The sequence below is a fragment of the Pteronotus mesoamericanus genome, unplaced genomic scaffold (genome assembly GCF_021234165.1).
Source record: "Pteronotus mesoamericanus isolate MK-2021 breed Mesoamerican mustached bat unplaced genomic scaffold, CSHL_Meso_final contig_32, whole genome shotgun sequence".
Taxonomy (NCBI): Eukaryota; Metazoa; Chordata; class Mammalia; order Chiroptera; family Mormoopidae; genus Pteronotus; species Pteronotus mesoamericanus.
Window position 1 is genome coordinate 873,986 of NW_026555134.1, and position 20,323 is coordinate 894,308.

Genomic DNA, 20,323 nt, shown 5'->3' on the forward strand with positions numbered 1-20,323 from the left:
GGCCGAGGCGTGGGCTGGAAGACTGAGAAAAACGGGAAATTCTATAGAATGTGGTGGTGGTGAATGTCAAGGACCAAAGCCACCAACCGGTTCTCCGCACTTCCAGGTCACCTGGTTCCTATCTTCCTGACGCTGGAGTTTTCTTGTGTTTTTGCCCTGAAGGATATTCTTTTCCTCCTTCAGCCTTAGAAGGGTCTTCCCTTAATTCGCCGCTGACATTAATTCCCAGAGACCTTGGTCTTTCATTTAACTTTGAAACCGCGCTTGTGTCATTTTTAAAAATATATTTTGTCCGAAGGAAGGGGAAGGGGAAACTTTTACTGAGCAACCTGCCATCTGCTCGAGTTAAGTGCATGATTGTTTATTTTCAGCAGCCTAAGGAGGTCAGGGTATTTTGTAAAAGGAAACAAGTGTCTTGGTTAAGGCCCCTCAGCTAGTAAAATAAGAGTATTTCTTGCTGGACTCCGATGAAATTTAGAAAAGCTTCATTGCATATACAGACTATTGAAAAGTAGTTACACCGACAAGAAAATGTGTTAAATGGATATTAAGGAAGCGTAGATGGAATGGAGGTATAGGACTGCATCGGACGGTGGTAGGGGTCGGGTGAGGGCACTGGCAAGGAAGTCGTTGCAGAACAGAAGAGTGTTTAAACTGAGTGTGAATTAATCGGGCTAATTAAAGGGGAGAGTGTGCCTTAAAATGGGGTAAAAAAAACTTCCTTCTTGGTAGGATCATTTTCCAGCTTGAAACATATGTACTATCACTGCTTTTATTTCCTGTTCTAATTGCTCCTGTAATGTAGTGTTTTTCCTTTGTTTTAACCTTAATCTTTTTAAAGTTTTATTAAAGTTATTTGCTTAAAAACCCTTTTCTTGGATCTTTATGGACCATCACACATACAAAAACTAATTTAGACTTCTAAGGTATAATTTTGATATAGTGATTTCTATGTACATTGGATGAATTTGGTTATTGTAAGTGTCCTGTTGCTTTTAGGACTTCAATTAAGAAGATGTCAGCTTTTACTCCAAGGAAAAGGAAGCAGAATTCTTTGAATTGTGACAAGTGAGTCTCATCTTACGGGTAGAAACTCTTAAAAAAGAAAAATCACCTTCCTATCTTTCTTACCTTCTCTCTTTTTCTTAAAATTTCCATTCTTCCACTGGCTATAGTTAAATTTTATATACTAATTCTAGTCTGGAAATACAGTAAGCTTTCAAAATGAATTATTTACTGCTTTTGCAGGGAATCAGAGAAAGAGCTATTTACTGTGGCTTCAAAACGAATGTCCAATCTTTCATTACCATGCTACTTTCTGCTCTTACGTGGTTCTTAACATAGTGTTTTGCATACAGTAGATGCTTGTCTGTAAGCCAGTCTAGAAAGTCTGTGTACTCAGTACTTACTGTATGTCACACCAAATACAAAATACTCCCTATAGAACAGGCCCTAGTTACATAGAATTAATCATTTTAGAAGACTTCTAACCACCAAAGCAAAGTATATAAGCTATAATTTGTATATGGCCATGACTTTAAAGTAGGTTTTAAAACATACACATACACAATTACAAAGAAAATTTCTTTGTAAACATTCTATTCACAAACATTATCTTTTGAAAAATATTTGAATGCTTTGCTTGGTAAAAACAATTTGAGAAACCTACTGTTAAACTAATAGATAATGTGCATGGATGGATGTTTGGTGGAGAAGATATAATGTTTAGTGTGACCTATAGGTAAAGGTGTTCATTACTTAGCAGTAAATTGACAAAAATTGAAGCAAAATAACAATTCTTATCAATGGACCTTGTTTTTTTTCATAGCCTATTATCAGACATTCCATCAAAGAAATTAATTTTGGACTTTACTGAAAACATAGTTTCATCACCGAATAAAAAACACATTTGCCAAAGCAGTGATAAAAATGAAGAAAAAGTGCATTACTCTCAACAAGGCCATTTCATTTCAAGTCTGCTCCAAACAACTAAAAAAAATAAATTACCATCTGCAAATCAAGGTTCACCTTTTAAATCTTCTGTGTCTACTGTATCCTTTTACAACAAAAATAAGTGTTACCTCAATCCATTGGAGAGAAAGATAATAAAAGAGAGTAGATCCATTTGTCTAAAAACTAATAATGAAGCTCAGTCTCTTCCCAGCGTGACAGAAAAAACTCAGGGAAAACCAGTCCGCTCCAAGAAGATGAACAAAAAACCACGGAAGAGCTTAACTGCTAAGTGTCAACCAAGCTATAAGCGCATCAAGCCTATGTCAAAGAATTCTAAAAATTCCATGCAAAATCGAGTGGCCTACAAACCAAGTGCAGAGAAAGAGAACAACTGTTATTCAGCTGAGAATAATCTGCATGCTCCTAGAGTTCTAAGCCAAAAAGTCAAACCACAAGTAACGCTCCAGGGTGGAGCAGCATTTTTTGTTAGAAAAAAATCCTCTCTTAGAAAATTGTCTCTGGAAAATAAGCCAATCCTGGGACTCACCCAAGAGAATAAATCGGAAGTGATTAAAGATTCTGATGCAGAGACTGTCAGTCAAAGAAAATGTTTTGAGACGAGGCAAGCGCCTGAGTGCTTGTTAATAGCAAAGGAACTGAACATTGAGCTGCTGGGTACAAGAAGTAAAAATGAAGAGAAATTAATAAAGGTAAAGAAAATACATCATTTAAAAAACTTAAGTTGATTATATAACAAAACTTCAATATACATGCTATGAACATAATTGAATAAAATTTTATTTTCTTTGCAGTCTGGAGGACTGCTTTTATGAATCCAAATAGTATAGTTTAATCACTATAAAGAATTTAGAGGCAGGGTGAAAAGATGGGACTCCTCTCCCTTTTTTATTTTTTAAGGGAGCCTATCATTATTTCCTTGGCATTAAGATATACATTTTATTAAATTCTCTCATGACTAAAGTCCAGAGAAGCTTAACAACTTTTATTTGGTAGTCATTGTTTTTAGAAAGTAGAAATAACAAAATCCATGAGTAGGTTTCCAGAGTATGAGCATATTGTTTTTTGTTTCAGCTTATTATTTAAAGTGCTAGATTATTCTGGACAATTTAGAGAAGACAGAAAGTATAAAAAATACATTGTCTGTAAACCCACTGCTTGGAGATTGTCACTGTTAACATACAGTAAGATGGGTTTTTGTTTATTTTATGTAGTATGTTTTCATTGTTGCCATTCTATGCTTTTTTGATCTTGCACTTAAATTTAACACAGCTAGCCCAGACTAGTGCTGTCTGATAGAAATAGAAGACCAACTGCATGTAATTTAAAATTTTCTAGAGGCCATATTAAGTTTTTTAAAAAAATTTAGCCCAATATATTTTATGTTACCATGTCAGTGTAACTAGTATAAAAAATTAATGAGATATTTTACCATTTTTTATACTAAGTTCTTAAAATCCATGTTTATTTTCTCGTGTAGCACATTTGAATTTTGTTCAATTGTTCTGCAAATTCTCATTAGCCACTTGAGGCTAGTGGCTACCAGGACAGACAATACAGGTCTACCCCTTCTATTGTTTTGTTCCTATCAGTAATCTCATCAGAGACAGAGAAAGGTTTTTTGTTGTTGTTTGGTTTTTGGGGTTTTTTTTGGTTTGTTTGTTTTCAGGTAGCTAGGGACAGAAAGCAATTGAGTCAACAGGCTTTAAGAAAGGCTGCCTTCCAGTTTGGGTCTTCCATGTCTGGGACGACTTCTATTCATCACAATCTTTGCAGTTGGAGAAATGGTAGGCTTTCACACTGAGGCTTATATATTGAGCAGTTCCAACTCTTTATAGTCATTTATCTCTTCACTTACCTTCTCTCATTGTTCTCTTCATTGCCTCCTGTCAAATTCAGTCCCAGATCTTACCTCTTGAAGTCACCTAAATTTCAAATTTCGATGTCAAAGATTATAAATTGGTGGCCAGTGAACCAAATCCAGCCATGTTTTGCTTGGCCTATATAATATTAAAAAATTTTTTGAGCCAGCATTCTTTTTTAAAATGTAAGATAACAGATTTCTAGTGTATCATGAAAAATTGAGGTCTGGCAAAGCTAAGCCCTCATTCCTGCATAGCAATGATCTCTCAGAACAGAGTATCAGGCTACCTACCATTTTGACAGGTATGGGTTCTTCATTTTCCTCACTAAATCAGCACATGTATACTGATTTAGATCAGTTTTGCTATTAATTTTACTATTAATTTTAGTTTCATTATTAATTTAAGTCACCTGCTGTCCGTGTAGGCATTTTAAGTTTGCAGTTTCCACTGTAAATGTTTCTTCCTGTTTATCAAGTATTGCCAATTATGTAATATTGTTAAATGCCAATTATGTATTATTGTTAAATGGAAGATGTTCTCCCCAGCTAAGCAATGTCAGTCTAATTCTCCTAATTCTTCATATTGTTTCTGCCAAAAAAAAACAAATAACACAAAAACCCTATATCTTGATGGGGGTTTTGGGTTTATGTTACATGGGTATATAATAAGTTTATCAAAATTCATCAAACCATTTTTTTATATCTTTTCACTTTACTGTATATAAATGTCCCTCAATTTTTAAAAATTTGGGGGGACAATTCAAGCTAAAATTAATTCTCAATCCAGCAAAACAAAGTAGAGTGAGGTCTGCATTGCCAGCCAGGCCTCTCCTGATTAGTATTTATTCTCCATGTCTATTCAATACAGTGACATGATGAATTCTCTGCAATGCTCTTTTCTGCCTTACTTTCTGAGCTTCATTTTAAGGGGCTGGGTATTGGATTCTGCCTAGTGTCATTAGCTTGAGAAACTGTGCTTTTGTGCATCTTAAATTTGTGGAATGAGGTTCTCCTCTCTTAAGATTTTGTTAAATACCCACCACTAGTATTCATCTCTGATAGCGAGGGGTGAATCCTGTTTTCGTTATTGGGTACAATAACCTTCCCTCAGCTCATTTTGGAGCCCTAAGAAATGGCAAACTGATGGGTTGTCCCATCTCTACTGAGATATTATTGTCTGGGACAGTTATACTTTAATCAAAAGAACTTTCTCACTTAAGTCTTACCAAATTAGTAATGTTAGTGAAATTTGTCAGGATTTTTTTCTACTTTTATCTTCCCACTTCTCAGCTACTGCCCAGAAAGTGAGAGTTAGAAGCCACTCCAAAACTTCAGAATGTTCTTTTTCTTTCCTTGGCCGCCTATTTTTAAATCTTACGACAAAAGGTTGTCCCTTTCTAGTATAGCATCTACTAGGGGAATTTTTGCCATTTTCACTAATTTTTTTTGTTCAATTTATTATAGAAAGAATTTCTCCATTCTGCCATCTTTATCGTGAATTATAACACATTTTTGATACGATGACAAATTGCCGACTTAAATATGCATACTCTGTCTTTTAAAAGGTTATGTATATTTAGTAAACATAAAGGAAACTGTCCTTAAAATAAGCTGAAAATTGAGAATTTAAAACTGTTATAAAATAATAATAAACTAGTTACTTTGTTTTAGAAACATTTATTGGAATTCATTCACTAAATGGAAAACGATTAAGAATTTCCGGTTTTCTTTAAATTTACCTATTCATTATCTTCAGGATTCCTCAAGTGGAATAATTTCTTCAAGGGAACATAAACCTGATGAAAATAAGTGTTTTCCTTTGGAAGATTCTCACAGTGAGAACAAGGCAGGTAAGAGAAAACGTCTCAGAATGAGTTTATAATGACAGTGCTGCATTACATGTATCAACATGAAACCATACACAATAATACATATTTTTTATATTTAGTGTATGGGCCTGCACTTCTAACTCTGTTTTGTGTTTATTTTGGTGATAATTTTTTGAGGGGTAAGCAATAAGGTGCATTTTTAAAAGGAGGAGACAAGGAGAACTTAGGCTGAAATTTAAGGCAAAATACTGATGTTTAATTGGTCTATGGGATGTGGCCAAGTTGTTTAAGCTCTCTAGAGCTGGGTATTCTCATATTTACCATACCTACCTTTGTCTCTAAATAATATGAAGGACTAAAAACAGTTTATGTTGTATGTTTGATCAAAGCCCAAGTATAAGCAGAATTTACTAAGCCATGGAAAGGACAATGAATTGGGCATCAGAAAACTTGGAATTTTTGTCTATGTCTGCCGCTAATTAACTGTGTGGTCTACAGAAGAGATAGCTAAAGTAAGGACTACTTTTAATTTTTAAATTCCTCTTCATTTTGAAATCCTATTACTAATTTGTGGTGTCATTGTTTAGTTAAACAGTATTTACCAGGCTATGAATTTATAAAGAGGTTAATTAACATTTTACTTATCAACCAGCTTCTTGGTAACTTTACCTCATTGGTTATATTTAAAAATTTGGAAATCAATTTAAATTCTAGAAGTAGAAATACTGACGCTATATAGTGAGAAACTGTAGCTCACAGGAAGAAAACAAAAAAAGATAAAAACTGAAAACATAATCTGGAAGATCAGCTCTTAAGAGGACCTAGTTTTACATATATATATATACATATAAAACTAGGTATACACATATATATGCATACACACATAATTTTATAAATATTTATACATATCATGATTGTTCATAGTGGTAACAGCTAGTATTGTATTTACTGGGTACTGAACTCGTATCAGGCAGTGCTAAGTATTTAGTGTGCATCATGTTTCCCACGGCTTGTGCTATCACTGATATAATGGAACATGTAACAGAAAAATAATGGCTTTCTATTTATAGTAGTTATAAAAACTTTTTGAATCATTGTATTTCAGTACATTGTCTTAGTCTACTTAAAGAAAAATATTTAGTGAATACAAATAATGCAGATGGTATAAGGATATGGCAAAATTCATGAAGGTAGTATACAAATGATGAAAGTTTATTACATAATAACTATAGTTTATTATTAAATTCTCACAGCAACCCTAGGGAATAGATTTATGTGCACATTTTATAGATGAGGAAACAGACTTAGGTTTAGTAACTTAGCCATAGCACATCAGACTTACACCTGTCTTGGCCTTGTTAATAAACAATGAGCTCTAATTCTTTTTTCAATGCAAAATTAAAGGTTTTCCCACTTTCAACGTGTTATTTTTCTCTAATCAACTACTATTTTAATTTTGGTCTTTTTTAAAATAAGCTTTATTTTACAATAATTTTAGATATAGAAAAGTTGTAAAGATAGGACAGATAATTCCTGTATATATCCCTAACCCTATTTCCCCTAATGTTACCATCTTATATTACTATAGTACCTTTGTCAAAACTAAGAAACTCATATTAGTACATTACTATTAACTAAGCTCTAGACTTTGAGTTCACCAGTTTTTCCATTAATGTCCTCTTTCTGTTCTAGGATCTAGCCTAAGATACCACATTGTATTTACTTTTCATGTCTCCTTAGTCACAGAGAAGACTCTGTGACATTTTTCTCAGTCCTTTCCTTGTTTCCATGTTTGTTTGTTTGTTTCTTGATACTGAACCCAGGTTTGGCTTCACATTTTACATTTAGATGTGTGATCCATTTTGAGCTAATGTATGTATGTGAGTGTTTTCAATTTTTGCATTTGGATATCTAATTGTTCCAGCTCCATTTGTTGACTGTCTTCTGTCCATTGTATTACTTTTGCCTTTTTGTCAAAAATCAGTTGACTATATTTGAAGGGTCTATTTCTAGGCTCTCTATTTTGTTCCATTGATCTGTCTATCTTTTTGCCAGTACCATATGGTCTTGATTACTGTTAATCCTTGATGTCAAACCATTTGAGTATTTTGGTCTTATTAGCCTGTAAAATCTTAAGCTATAAAACTTTGAGTTTATTTTGTAATACAAATTTTTATTGTCACTTTTTCCCCCACCAGTTTCTCCTGAGTTCACTGTCTATCCCATCTTCAGTGCATCTTCAGTTAATACAAAAAGGTAGGAATTGCTCTTATGTTAATGTTAATTGATTATTTAATTATGAGTCCTATGGGTCTCTTTTTCTTTCTTGAACTACTTAATTTGGAGAACACATTTTCTTTCTCCAGAAAGGGGATATTAAGAATAGATGATGAAATCACACCCTTTCATAGAAACTTCCTAAGAACCTAAGAGTTGAGAGAAGAGAAAGATCTTTATGGGCTTAAGTAATAATAACTGCTAACATTTTTATATAGAACCTGGCTCATAATAAGTAGTTTATATCCATTATCCTACTTAATCCTTGCAACAACCTAAAAGGAAGATATTATTATAAATTCCGTTTTTAGCTGAGGAAACATAGTAATTCAGCCACTGTTGCACAGCTATTAGGTGGGAGGGCCAGGACTAGAATCCGTATCCGAATCAAAGCCCATTAGACAATATTGCCTTCCCTAGGTGATATTAGTAATAGTTAATGTTTAATGAGCATTTACAACCTTAGACATAGGTATATTACCCCCACTTTATAGATGAGAAAACTCTTGCTAGAGGAATAAGTGACTTGCAGCAGCTTGATGCTATTATAAATCCCCACTGAAGCTACCGCTGTCCTGGCCAAAGCTAAGAGTGGAATGTAGGGAGGCATGGGTGGATGTGACCTTGACAGGTGAAAAGCTCTGAAAAGGAAGTTTCTTATAGTCTGAACATCTTCCTAAGCAGCTTTGGTACTTCCTTTCCCATTTAATGATAAATGACTACAGATATTGAGCAAGGAACTTCCTAGGTAAGTTCTCCTCTGAGGTGCTCCTCACCTTAAATCACCTCAGAGATTGGGTTGGGTGGGCAACTTCCCCCTTCAAAGGCCATAGTTCTATTTTTTTACCTTTCCCTTTTCTCATCTATGTCTTCTGTTTATTAAGGGTTGAAATAGATCACGATTAGGTTATAAAGGTGTGTAAACTAATTTAACCTAGCATAAGGAGGTATTAGGATACTATTGGTTGAGTCATTTGAAACTGATATTTATATAGGACCCAAAAGGTCCTACAATTTCTTGTGGTTTAATCTGTTTTACTTTAGGTAGACAACAAATTCTCTAGGTTCACAGTCTCACATTCATTTTTTGTTTATTCCTTCATTTGGCAAACATTTATAGAGAATTATGTGGTATTGAACTATACTGAGTGTTCAGTTATGTGAAGATAAATAACACATGGTCCTTCTATCAAGGAAGTTGTGGTTAAAGGAAGATAGGCATTTAAACAAATACATATAGTAAGTGTTAAAACTGTTAAGATAGAAGTAGAGTGTGGTCACGCATGCCGGGATGAGAAAAGCTGAGTCACCCAGCAAAGGTTGCCTAAAGAGGCCAGTGTCAGCCACCTAGACGAGTGCTTTCTGCATCACAGGTATTGAATAGTTACCACTAGCAGCTTGTCAGAGCAGTTTAAGGGCATTATAAGCCAGCATTTTTTAAATGGAATAATGCATCTCTCTCATTTTTTTTTAAGTTATATGTGTGTATCTCCATTGGTCATGATGTAAAGTATATTTCTTGCCATAGGTTAGTGAGGTCAGTTTGAAAGCCATTGCAATCAAATGATCACAAGACAACGAGACAGCTTGGCTTAGCTTAAAGCATTAGACAGTTTTTTCCCCCCAGAGTTTTCTTATTGTCAGGTTTTTTCCTGTTTGAATTCCTTGCTTTAGGCACTTCTTTTATTTTCATGCCTATTTTTCTCATGCCTTTACTCTCCAGAGAGATCTATTCCTTTGCTCTTTTGAAAAACCAAGGTTCTCTTTATTGTAAGGCAAGGGTCACAAACTCTGTCTGCAGAGCCAGCAAAGCTGGGTGGAGGCTGGAGCCAGCTGGAGAATGCATGCCCCTTCCAAAGGAGCACGTGCTGTTTAGCTTCGTCTAGTAGGTTCTTTGAAGAAATAGAGGTCTAGTGATCTTATGGTGTCTCTTGCAATATTGGAAATACACATTTTTAAGTGAAATATCTAGATTTTTAAAATATTAGTAGCTAATCCAAAGTTTTAAACACTGTGAGTCATTCACAATTTATTTGCTAGCTGAATATGGCCTGAGGGGCTTCAATCTGCAACCTCTATAAGATAATCAAAACATTCTTTCCTAATGGGAAAAAGTTGCCTTGACAACATCTATACAGCCAAAAACATCTTTTCCTAAGAATTTGAGAATAATAGGGTGCTGCTTTAGGTATCAGGACAAGTGCATGTATTAACCTCAACCACTGCCCACGTAAAAAGTTCTTGGATTGCATATGCTGATGGCTGACTTCCTATGGATCTGTAAGCTTTAATATTAGAGTCTACTTATTTGTTGTAGTATTCTAGGAATTTCTGCATACCTACATGGGTAAATATTGTTCTAACATGTGTAAAGCAAACAAAAGATTATTTTTTATGAGTGAAGTCAAAGTACGAAGAGATCCTGCGTATGTGCATTTGATACCACAGATGAAAGTCCCTTGGATTTGGAGTTGCAAGACGAGGATTTATGTCGTTAGCAGCATTCCTTACTAGTTATTTTACCTTGAGTAAATCACTGATCCTGAGTGGGCTTGAGGCTTCTCGTTTTCCTAGTTCTTTTACTTTATCAAGTATTATCTATAGAAAGCACAAAAAATTGTCAGGTGCTCTGCAAATGTTATATACATATCAGTTTTCTTTTCATTGTAATTTCTAAAACATTTTAAATCATTAAGTAACATTTATCAACTTTCTATTTCAAGATCTCTAGTTGAAGAACAGTCTTCTGTGGGATCCGTCATACCTACTAACTTCTTGAAACAGATCAATGCACAGAAAAGTACTAATGCCAGAGATACAAATAAAGAAACAAAAGACCAGCTCGTTATTGTGAGTAGATTCAAAACAAAGCGCCTCCTGTACATGGCTCTCACATACAGAATGTGAAGTCAGACATGTTGTCTTAGCATAGTTAACGTGGGTTATACATATTTTGAATTTTGTAAATGCCAGCTTTGTTGTAATGATAGCCTTTAAAGCTAGTCAAGTGAATTTTCAAATTGATACTGTTGGGTGATGCTAGTAATTTAGCAGAATGCTGATGAATAAGTTGTCTTCAGATAAGTTTATTGTTGATCAGCAAAAGATTTAATGAGAATAGCTACATTTTATTAGGCTTGGGTTTGGCACATTATGGCCATGGGCCAGGTATAGACCACGGTCTGTGAGCTGAGCTTAAAATGGCTTTTACAATTTTTAAAGGTTGGGGAAAAAGGAGAAGAATATGTGACAAGTCATCTGTGGTCTGCAAAGCATAAAATATTTACTCTCTGGCCTTTAACCTGTTCAGAACCTGGTATTTTCTGTAACATTCAGCAAGGTCTTATGAGATAGAATGGGGGGTAGTCACTAAGCCATGACATTAAACATTCCTGATTTCCCTATTAACTTATCTGTGCTTTCCCTTAACTTTTGTTATGTATCATATTTATTTTGATCAGCTCTTGAGGCAAGGAATTTTAATATTTCTAAATACTCAAGGGAAAAATACTATATAATGAATATAAAAATGCTAAAATTTTTGCCTTTTATCTTTGAAACAAGGCTTTTTTAGGTTTCTATTTAAGAGTTTAATAAAGAAATTATAATACATTATTCATCTTAGCTATAAGTTTTATGATTTAATCTTATTCCTTCTTAGAACTATGGGCCTATTTAGCTAAAGAATCTTGTTGTTTTTTTTTAACCTGTCCATTCCAAGAGGTAGTTATGTTTCTTTTATTAATTTATTGCATTTTTAGGTTTTTTCTTCTTCATTTTGTTTGGGGGGCGGGGAAGGAGGATATAGTAACCAGACTTTCATTTAGTATTTCCCTTGTGCCAACATAGAAGAAAAATAAGGAGAAATTTGAACGAATGGTTATATGGACTAAATGTAGAGCTATTTGTGATATGTTTAGATGGCTCCTTCCGCCCCTTAACAGGACGCAGGTCAGAGACGTTTTGGAGCCACCATGTGCAAGTCTTGTGGCATGATCTACACTGCTTCCAACCCTGAAGATGAACTGCAGCATGTGCAGTATCACCACAGGTTTCTGGAGGGAATCAAATACACAGTAAGTCAAAAAGTAGTTTTTCAGTTTGTTCTAAAGGTAAAACTGCTTTAAAAGATACATGTCCTTTGCTTAAATATTGAAAGACCTATAAATCCATAAATATTTCATCATCTGTAGTTTTATCCTTAATATTTGAGGCTAACAGTATTTAAAAGTTAAAAAACGCCATTTTAAACCCTCTATCCTAATATAATAGAAGTATTGTTCTAGGTTAAGTGAATACCCTGCATTCTTAACTTTAGCTTCCTGAGCAGAACTCAACAGTCAAGATACAAAATTCAAAGACTTGAGGATGCCCCGCTTCCTCCTCACTTTCATTTCTTCTTTATAGGTAGCCTTAGAAAAGAGCTTTTCTATGACTTCTCCACGTTTTTTGTTTTCTGAGAGAAGTCTCTTTATCAAGCAAATTTCTGGTCCAAATATATCCTATCTCTGGCCTTATCTTTATGATTGTACCTGCCACTCAGATGCATCCTTTTTTCCCCGTTTTTATTGCCATGGTTGATATCATAATATTTTTAGCCTGGAGTATTATTCTACCCATCCCCCACTTTCCCACTCCTAAAAATTTTTCTCCAAGTTGGTAGGTATGATGGATCCTACATATACCTATGAAGAGCACTTATTTGACTTTGCCTTGTTTTATAATAGATGATGTATGTACCCGTCTCCCAGGAGACTGTCAGCCCCTTGAGGAGAGGCACTTTGCTTTAGGGATCTTTTATTTTCCTTCCCCTACTTTTTAATTGGATTTTGCTCTCTTTTTATGTCTTTCAGTATTCTTTTTATCTTCTCCAGACTAATTATTTATTTAATGTTTTGGAGTTGTTTTCCTCTTCAGATTAAACTGTGACTTTTTTTTCCCCCTTTGGTAGGGCTGGAAAAAAGAACGTGTAGTAGCAGAGTTTTGGGATGGGAAAATTGTGTTGGTCCTGCCACATGATCCAAGTTATGCTATCAAAAAGGTAGGGAATATTAGTTTTTTAATCCTTGTTCTCCTCCTACTTCCTCTTCCCTACCAAGAAATCACCTATGTTGAAGTATAAAACACTTTTGATGATATAATCCACTTTGGTACACATGTAGGGATGATTTTCATAGTAGTTCATACAAAACTAAACTTAGAATTATAAGACAAATAAAGGAATGGCAGTTGGAGTTTAAAGACAACAGCTTGTGCCCTGACTGGTACGGCTCAATTGTTTGGGCCTTGTCCCACAGAGAGAAAGGTTGCCAATTCAATTCTGGGGCAGGGCACATGCCTGGGTTGTGGGTTCAGTCCCCGGCTGGTCGGGGTGCCTGTGAAAGGTAACCAATTGATGTTTCTTTCCCTCTTTCTCTCCCCTCCCTTTCCCTCTCTCTAAAAATAATAAAATCTTTTTTAAAAAAATAGAAAGAACTTATCCTTTACATTTATCTTCCACTTGAGAAAGGTAAATACACTTTTCAATGTTGAGAGATGAATGGCTCCAGAGTCTATTTCTTGTGTTAGTCTTGCCTGTATTTATTTGGCTGGGTGTTTAGCCCCAGTGAACAGGGAATAAAGCTGAAACAAAGTCTGTTTTGGCACTGATACTCCTTCTCCCTCCCAGGAGTCTGAATTTCTTTCTGCTGAAAATGATCTTTAAAATAGGTTCTTAAAACCCTGTTTCCTAAGTGGCAGATACATGCATCGATAGTGAAATAATTTGGGGAAGGGGGGAAGTATGTAAATTTAGGAAATAGAGATAAAAGCGGCTTAAATGATAGTCACCATAAGTTCTGTGTATATAATTATAGTTTCCTGCACTTTTTAAAACAAATTCCTCTTTTGCTTTTTAAAATGACTAGGTAGAAGATGTCCAAGAACTTGTCGATAATGAATTGGGCTTCCAGCACGTTGTTCCCAGATGTCCAAACAAAACCAAAACTTTTCTCTTTATATCTGATGAAAAGAGAGTAGTTGGGTGTTTAATTGCAGAGCCTATTACACAGGTATGTTGTAAGTCTTTTAAATTATTGGCATAATTTGTAAGCAAAATAAATTACTGGAAGAAGTCTCAATAAGCATTTAAGACTACTACCATAAATTACTTTTTTGCCTACTGAAACATCCTTGACCATATGAATACCTGAAGTTATTTATTTGTTAATATTTGGTATTTTGCCCTATATAAACAGGTAAGTTAGTCTTATGTTCATGTAGTCATTTCTATACCTGGCCTATAAAGTCCAGTGATTTAAGTAAATCTGTGGATCCCAGTTATTGAATATGTAGCTTAGTGCAGGTTAATACAGGGATGGGCAAAGGTAGGTTTACAGTTGTACACAAAACAGTTTATGCCTGTATTATTTGTTTGTAATATTTGTCTTCTTTTTCTTTATATTATTGTAATTATTTTATGTCCTTTCTTATGTCTTTTAGGTAATACTGGCTGGTAATTTAACCTACTTTTTCTGACCCCTGTGTATTTGCCAAAATAGTCATTGCTTGTCCCTTAATTAGAATCTACTTTAGGTACTAATTAGCAATGTTCTAGAAAAGGAGTTAGCAAACTACAGCCTGTGGGCCAAATGTGGCTGCCACCTGTTTTTGTAAATGAAGGTTTATTGGTACATAGTCATTGTCACTCACTTCTATATTATATGTGGTTGCTTTTGTGCTACAATGGCAAGTTAGACTGGGTGCAACAGAGTCCGTGGCTCAAAGAGCCTAAAATGTTTATAATTTGGCCCCTTACAGAAAAAGTTGCCAAGCCTCATTCTAGAATAGAGATGTAGTTTTTGCCTTCAAGGAGCTTACAGAGTAATCTTTAGCTACAGATTTATAGTTCAAATGTGTTCTCTTTATCTGTATCATACTCCACAATTACATCTCCTTTTAAAATATCTGTGTTATGAGATGAAGCAGCATAAATTTATCTTATACTCTTTGGTGGAGGGGGAAAGGTAGGTGTGGTTATAAAGAGGTAGTAGCAAGAGGAAGATTTTTGTGATGATAGAATACCTCTGTACTTCAAGTATGGTGGTGGTTAGATGAATAACAAGTACAGGTATAATGAACTGTCACAAAACTATACACATACATTATACCCGTGTTAATTTCTTGGTTTTGGTGTTATACCAGTTATGGAGGATGTAACTCTTGGGGGAAACTGGGTAAAGTGTACGTGGGTCCTCTTTATACTAGTTTTCCATTTCTTGTGAATCAGTAATTATTTCAAAATAAAAAATTTTCTTAAACAGATGCCTACCAAATTTTGTAGTTAACATGTAAAAATCTTCAGGGTTTTCAGTTTTTAAAAAAATATACATTTTAGGCTGGAGAGGATAGGAGATGTTTATGTATTTTATGTACTAAAAATCAGTCTGATTTTTTTTTAACAGCTTTTTTTTTAAATAAAAGGGAAGTTTCATAATGGTATGCAGTACACTGGCATGTTGGGAATATCTCAACGCCACTAAAATTTTTTCAAGCATTGTGTGACTATGAAAGAACAAGAATTCAATAAATATGAAAGAATTTTTAACATTTTTGGTGAAGGTATAATAAGATTTATTTTAGACTCTTAAGTTTTGTTTAAGGAATGGTTTTTAAAAAGAAATGTGAACTTATCTGTATCGTTAACTCTCAGTGCTTCTTTCTATCATTGAAGGCCTTCCGTGTTCTGTCTGAACCAACTGGTCCAGAATACCCACACTCTAAAGAATGTCACAGGGCTTGGCAATGTTCAAACGTGCCAGTACCTGCAGTCTGTGGGATAAGTAGAATCTGGGTCTTCAGATTGAAGAGAAGAAAGCGCATTGCAAGACGACTGGTAGATACTCTCAGGTAAGAGATAAAATAAAATGGACCCAGATTGATTTTCCCAGAACCATTCCCAGCTCATGACCGAAAGGGAATGATGTTGATAAGACACTTCTGTATAAATTCTATCAAGAGTCAGGCTAAGTAAGACAAGTATTGGCACTGAACACCCCCCCTACCCTGACCCCCAAAACCTAAACTAAATATACTCAATTTTAGAACACAACATTCCAGGTCTGAAATATGCTAACCCAGTGCTTTCCAAACTACCTGTGGTAAAAGAATAGTTTAATTTGTTACAGACCAACACTTTAATAAGAGAAAATAAAAGATGAATTGCTAGAAAATAAAATAGAAAAAACCAAAAAATGGAAAATACAAGCCCTAATTTCATTCAACAGATGTAAAGTTAACATTTCAATAAATATTTAATATGACTATATAAAAACAAAGAAAATGCAAGCTAAAAAAAGAATCAGAGATTGTACATGTCCGTTGATAGTGTGTGAGTAGGTAATCAATAAAGACTTATTATAACTCTTTAAGCATAACTAATATAAAAGTGGATTAGTAAGACAGTCCACAGAGAGGGAGGAAACATTTGCAAATCATTTATCTAGTAAAGATCTATTATATCTAGAATAAAAACTCTTTTAATACAATAATAAAAAGGCATTTAAATTTAAATAAGACATATTTCAATTTAAAGATGGGCGGGACTTCAGTAGGTATTTCTCCAAAGAAGAAATACAAATGGCTGATAAACACATGAAAATATACTCAACATAGAGTTATCCAAGCCAAATCACAAATTAAAACCACAATGAGATACCACTTCATACCCACTAGGATGACTAATCAAAAAAAGGGAAAATAGCAAGCGTTTGTGAGGATGTGGAGGAAATTAGAGTCCTTTCACTTTGCTATCACAATGTAAAATGGTGCAGCTGCTGTTGAAACAGTCTGGCAGTTTCTCAGAAATAAACTGTTACGATATGACCCAGCAATTGTACTCCTGGCTATATATGCAAAAGAAATGAAAGCCTAAGTCCACACAAAAACTGGTATGTGAATGTTCATAACAGCATTATTCATAATAGCCAAAAAACAAAAAACCAAGTTCATGATTAATGGGTATGTACAATGTGGTATATCCATACAGTGATGCAATCAGATATTATTCAGTCACAAAAAGGAAAGGCATACTGATAGACACGACAACATGGATAAACCTTGAAAACATTATATGCTAATTGAAATAAGCCAGTTACAAAAGACCCCGTATTGTATGGTTCCACTTACAGAAAGTATCCAGAATAGGCGAGTCCATAGACAGAAACATTAGTGGTTTCCAGGGCCTGAGGGAAGGGTGAATGGAGGGTGATGACTAATGAATGGGTACAGGGGTGTTTTGGGGGGTAGTGGAATTGTTCTGGAATTAGATATTGGTGATGGTTGCAGAGTTTTGTACTGTCACTAAAAATCTCTGAATTGTACACTTTGAAGGATCAAGTCTTATGGTACATGAATTATGGTATCTCAAAAATAAATTAGCGAGTCTGTGTTTTAAACTCCTATGCACTAACACTATTGATACTTAAAGTTTCTAATGTGACAGAGGAGCTTATTTCTTGCTCATGTTAATTTACCTAATCTAGATTGGATGGGTGAGTTTCACAACACATTCTCTCAACTTCTGTACTTGCTAACAGATTACAAACCAGTAGGGGGCCACACCTTGACCAAAACAAGAACAAAATGAGTAGCACTATTCTAACCTTTTGAGTTCTATACACTTTTTAAGAACACCAAAGACCACTGTGGGGATCCAATCTTTCGTCATACTACTACTCGCCCACATACTTTATAAAGTGGAGCAGTGAGAAAAATTGGTGTCTATATAGAGATTTTTATTGGATAATTATGAAACACTTTTATTTCCTATATTTTATATTAAGAGATACATAAATTTGACATGTAGAATACCAGTATCTAACTGGGAAGTAGTCTAGTGCATCTCAAACTTGAAAGTGCATGTGAATTACCTGGGGGTCTTGTTAAAATGCAGGTGTGGTTCTGTAGGTCAGGGTAGGGTCTGAGATTCTGCATTCCTAGCAAGATCTCAGGTGATGGTGGATGTTGCTGGTCTGTAGATCATACTTTGAGTACTAAGGCAGTAGGTTATCTCTAAGCAATAATGAATAAAAATTAAGTTGCCTTCAAAGGAGAAACATAAAACATTTGAGAACATGTCTTTTGTGACATGCCTGAGTTAAGATACAGGTAACATAATTGATGGCTATCCTATTTATGAGGAGCATTAGGCTGAATTGTCTCTTGTCTATATTATCCCTAGTTATTTTACATAACTAGGCTCAGCTACAGGGTTTTTGAGATTCCCTTTGTCAAGTGGGATTATTAAGTACAAACTTACACTGATCTAGCTAGTGAAAGGACAGTTAGGACTCAAACCCACAGATGTAATGTTTTTTCTATAGCTGGTATCACTAATAAAGGTAATAAGAACTATTTAATCAAGCCTATATTTTGCCTTGGACATTCAGCAATGAACACTATTCATTTATACAATAAGGATACCAGAAGCTTAACTTTTCATTGAATCCAATCTGTAGTTTTTATTTTAGTGGTTTCAAAAAAAAAAAAAAGTAAAAAAAGAACCCCCATATATATCTTAATCTAGTTTTAACATTTCCTTTCTTTGTACTTCAGAGTATATTTCTTAAGAATAAGGATATTCTCTTATATAAGCACAGTTCAATGATCAAATTCAGGATGTTAAATACTGATATAATGCTTTTGTCTAATGTAGAGTTCATATTTCAGTTTTATCGTTTGTCTTAAATGTCCTTTATAGCCTTTTCCCTGGTTAGGATCGCATAATGCACTTAGTTGTCATATCCTTTTTAGTCCTTGTTCTCCTTAACCTGGACCAGTTTTTTAGCCTTTGTCTTTTATGACATTGAAGAGTACAGGCCAGTTACTTTATAGACTATCCCTCAATTTTGTTGAATTCTTTCAACCATTTTGTTACTTTTAATTCTCATTGAGCTGTGGATCAAGGAGAGTTGTAATCAAAATGCAGATTAGTTTTTGCCTTAAAGCTCTGAGAATGTGGTATAGGTGAAAATAATAGTTATTGGTTAAAATCAGTGATGGGTTTCTTTGGTTTTCATTACCTATGGCTTTTAATTAGCAATATTACTTATTAGTTGCTTGTTACTGTGGATCACCTGGTCAGCTGCAGGGTTTTTAGGATTCCCTTTGTCTTAGCAGAATTTTTTCTGGACTTGTTTTCTCTTCTGTGAGATATTAGACTTCCATCTCTAAAATCTGAAGTATTAAGTTATGCTCTGGCTGAGTGGCTTAGTTGGTAGGAGTGTCATCCTGTACTCCAGAAGTTTGCCGGTTCGTTCCCCAGTCAGGGCACATAGCTAGATTGCAGGAATCAATCCCTAGTCAAGGTACATAAAGGAAGCAGCAAATGGATGTTTCTGTCTCTGCCATCCTCTCTAAAAAAAATCAATAAATGTATCTTCAGGTGAGGATTAAAAAAATAATCAAGCATTAAGTGATTTGGCCACTTAGTAAAATGTAAATTTTTTTAAGAGAGAAGGAAAGGGAGGGAGAGGGGGAAAAACATCAGTAGGCTGCCTCTTGTACGTTGCCCGGACAGGGGACTGAACCCGCAACCCAGCTATGTGCCCTGACCAGAATTGAACTGGTGACCTTTCAGTTTACATAACGACACCCCAACCAACCAAGCCACACTGGCCAGGGCCAAAATGTTAATTTTAATCGAGTATTTAAAGAGATTTAATTTTTATTTTTGGATTGCTTTAAAATAAGTTGTGCTAAAGTTCAATCAAAATTTAATCTGGTTCCATTGTTAAAATGTCTTTTCCTCTTTTTTTAGGAATCGCTTTATGTTTGGCTGTTTTCTCAGCACTGATGAAATAGCATTTTCTGACCCAACACCAGATGGCAAGTTATTTGCAACCAAGTACTGCAACACCCCTAATTTCCTTGTATACAATTTTAATAGTTAAAGCTAATTTCAACTATGGAAGAGTTACTATATGAATGAGTTCAGACAGCTTATATAATAAGAACTATTTAGCAAATGTTAAAATAAAAATACTGAGATGCACACACACAAACTGCTGTTCCTTATGAATTGAAAAGTCAGGGATGTTATTTGTTGAAAAGTACCTGGAGGTTCAAAGAGAGGATAAATCTTTGGATGATGTATACTGACCAGCACTCTGAATCCTTATGAAACTTAGTAGCTATAACTGGAAAATTACTTCTCACATAATAACACTGACAAAGCAAGGTGGTTTTTGACAGAAATGTGACCACTTACCTTTTATAGAGCACTTTTGAACCAGGATTATCTCATGCTCAATCAGAAGTAAACAGGCAAATTTAAGGACATAATTTTCATGCCCAGTTTTTAAAGGTGATTCCTCATTTCTGTACACAGAACTCTCACCTTATA

The 20,323-nt window shown here is 34.7% G+C and overlaps 1 protein-coding gene across 1 annotated transcript; it reads left to right on the forward strand.

Moving 5' to 3' along the window:
• Window positions 1-1,015: 1,015 nt before the first annotated feature.
• Window positions 1,016-19,871, forward strand: ESCO2 (establishment of sister chromatid cohesion N-acetyltransferase 2). The gene is given in 10 exon segments (XM_054575917.1): window positions 1,016-1,072; window positions 1,854-2,663; window positions 5,592-5,685; window positions 7,863-7,920; window positions 10,665-10,791; window positions 11,886-12,017; window positions 12,893-12,982; window positions 13,848-13,991; window positions 15,653-15,828; window positions 19,739-19,871. Coding segments are annotated over 10 exon segments (1,821 nt in total).
• Window positions 19,872-20,323: the final 452 nt, after the last annotated feature.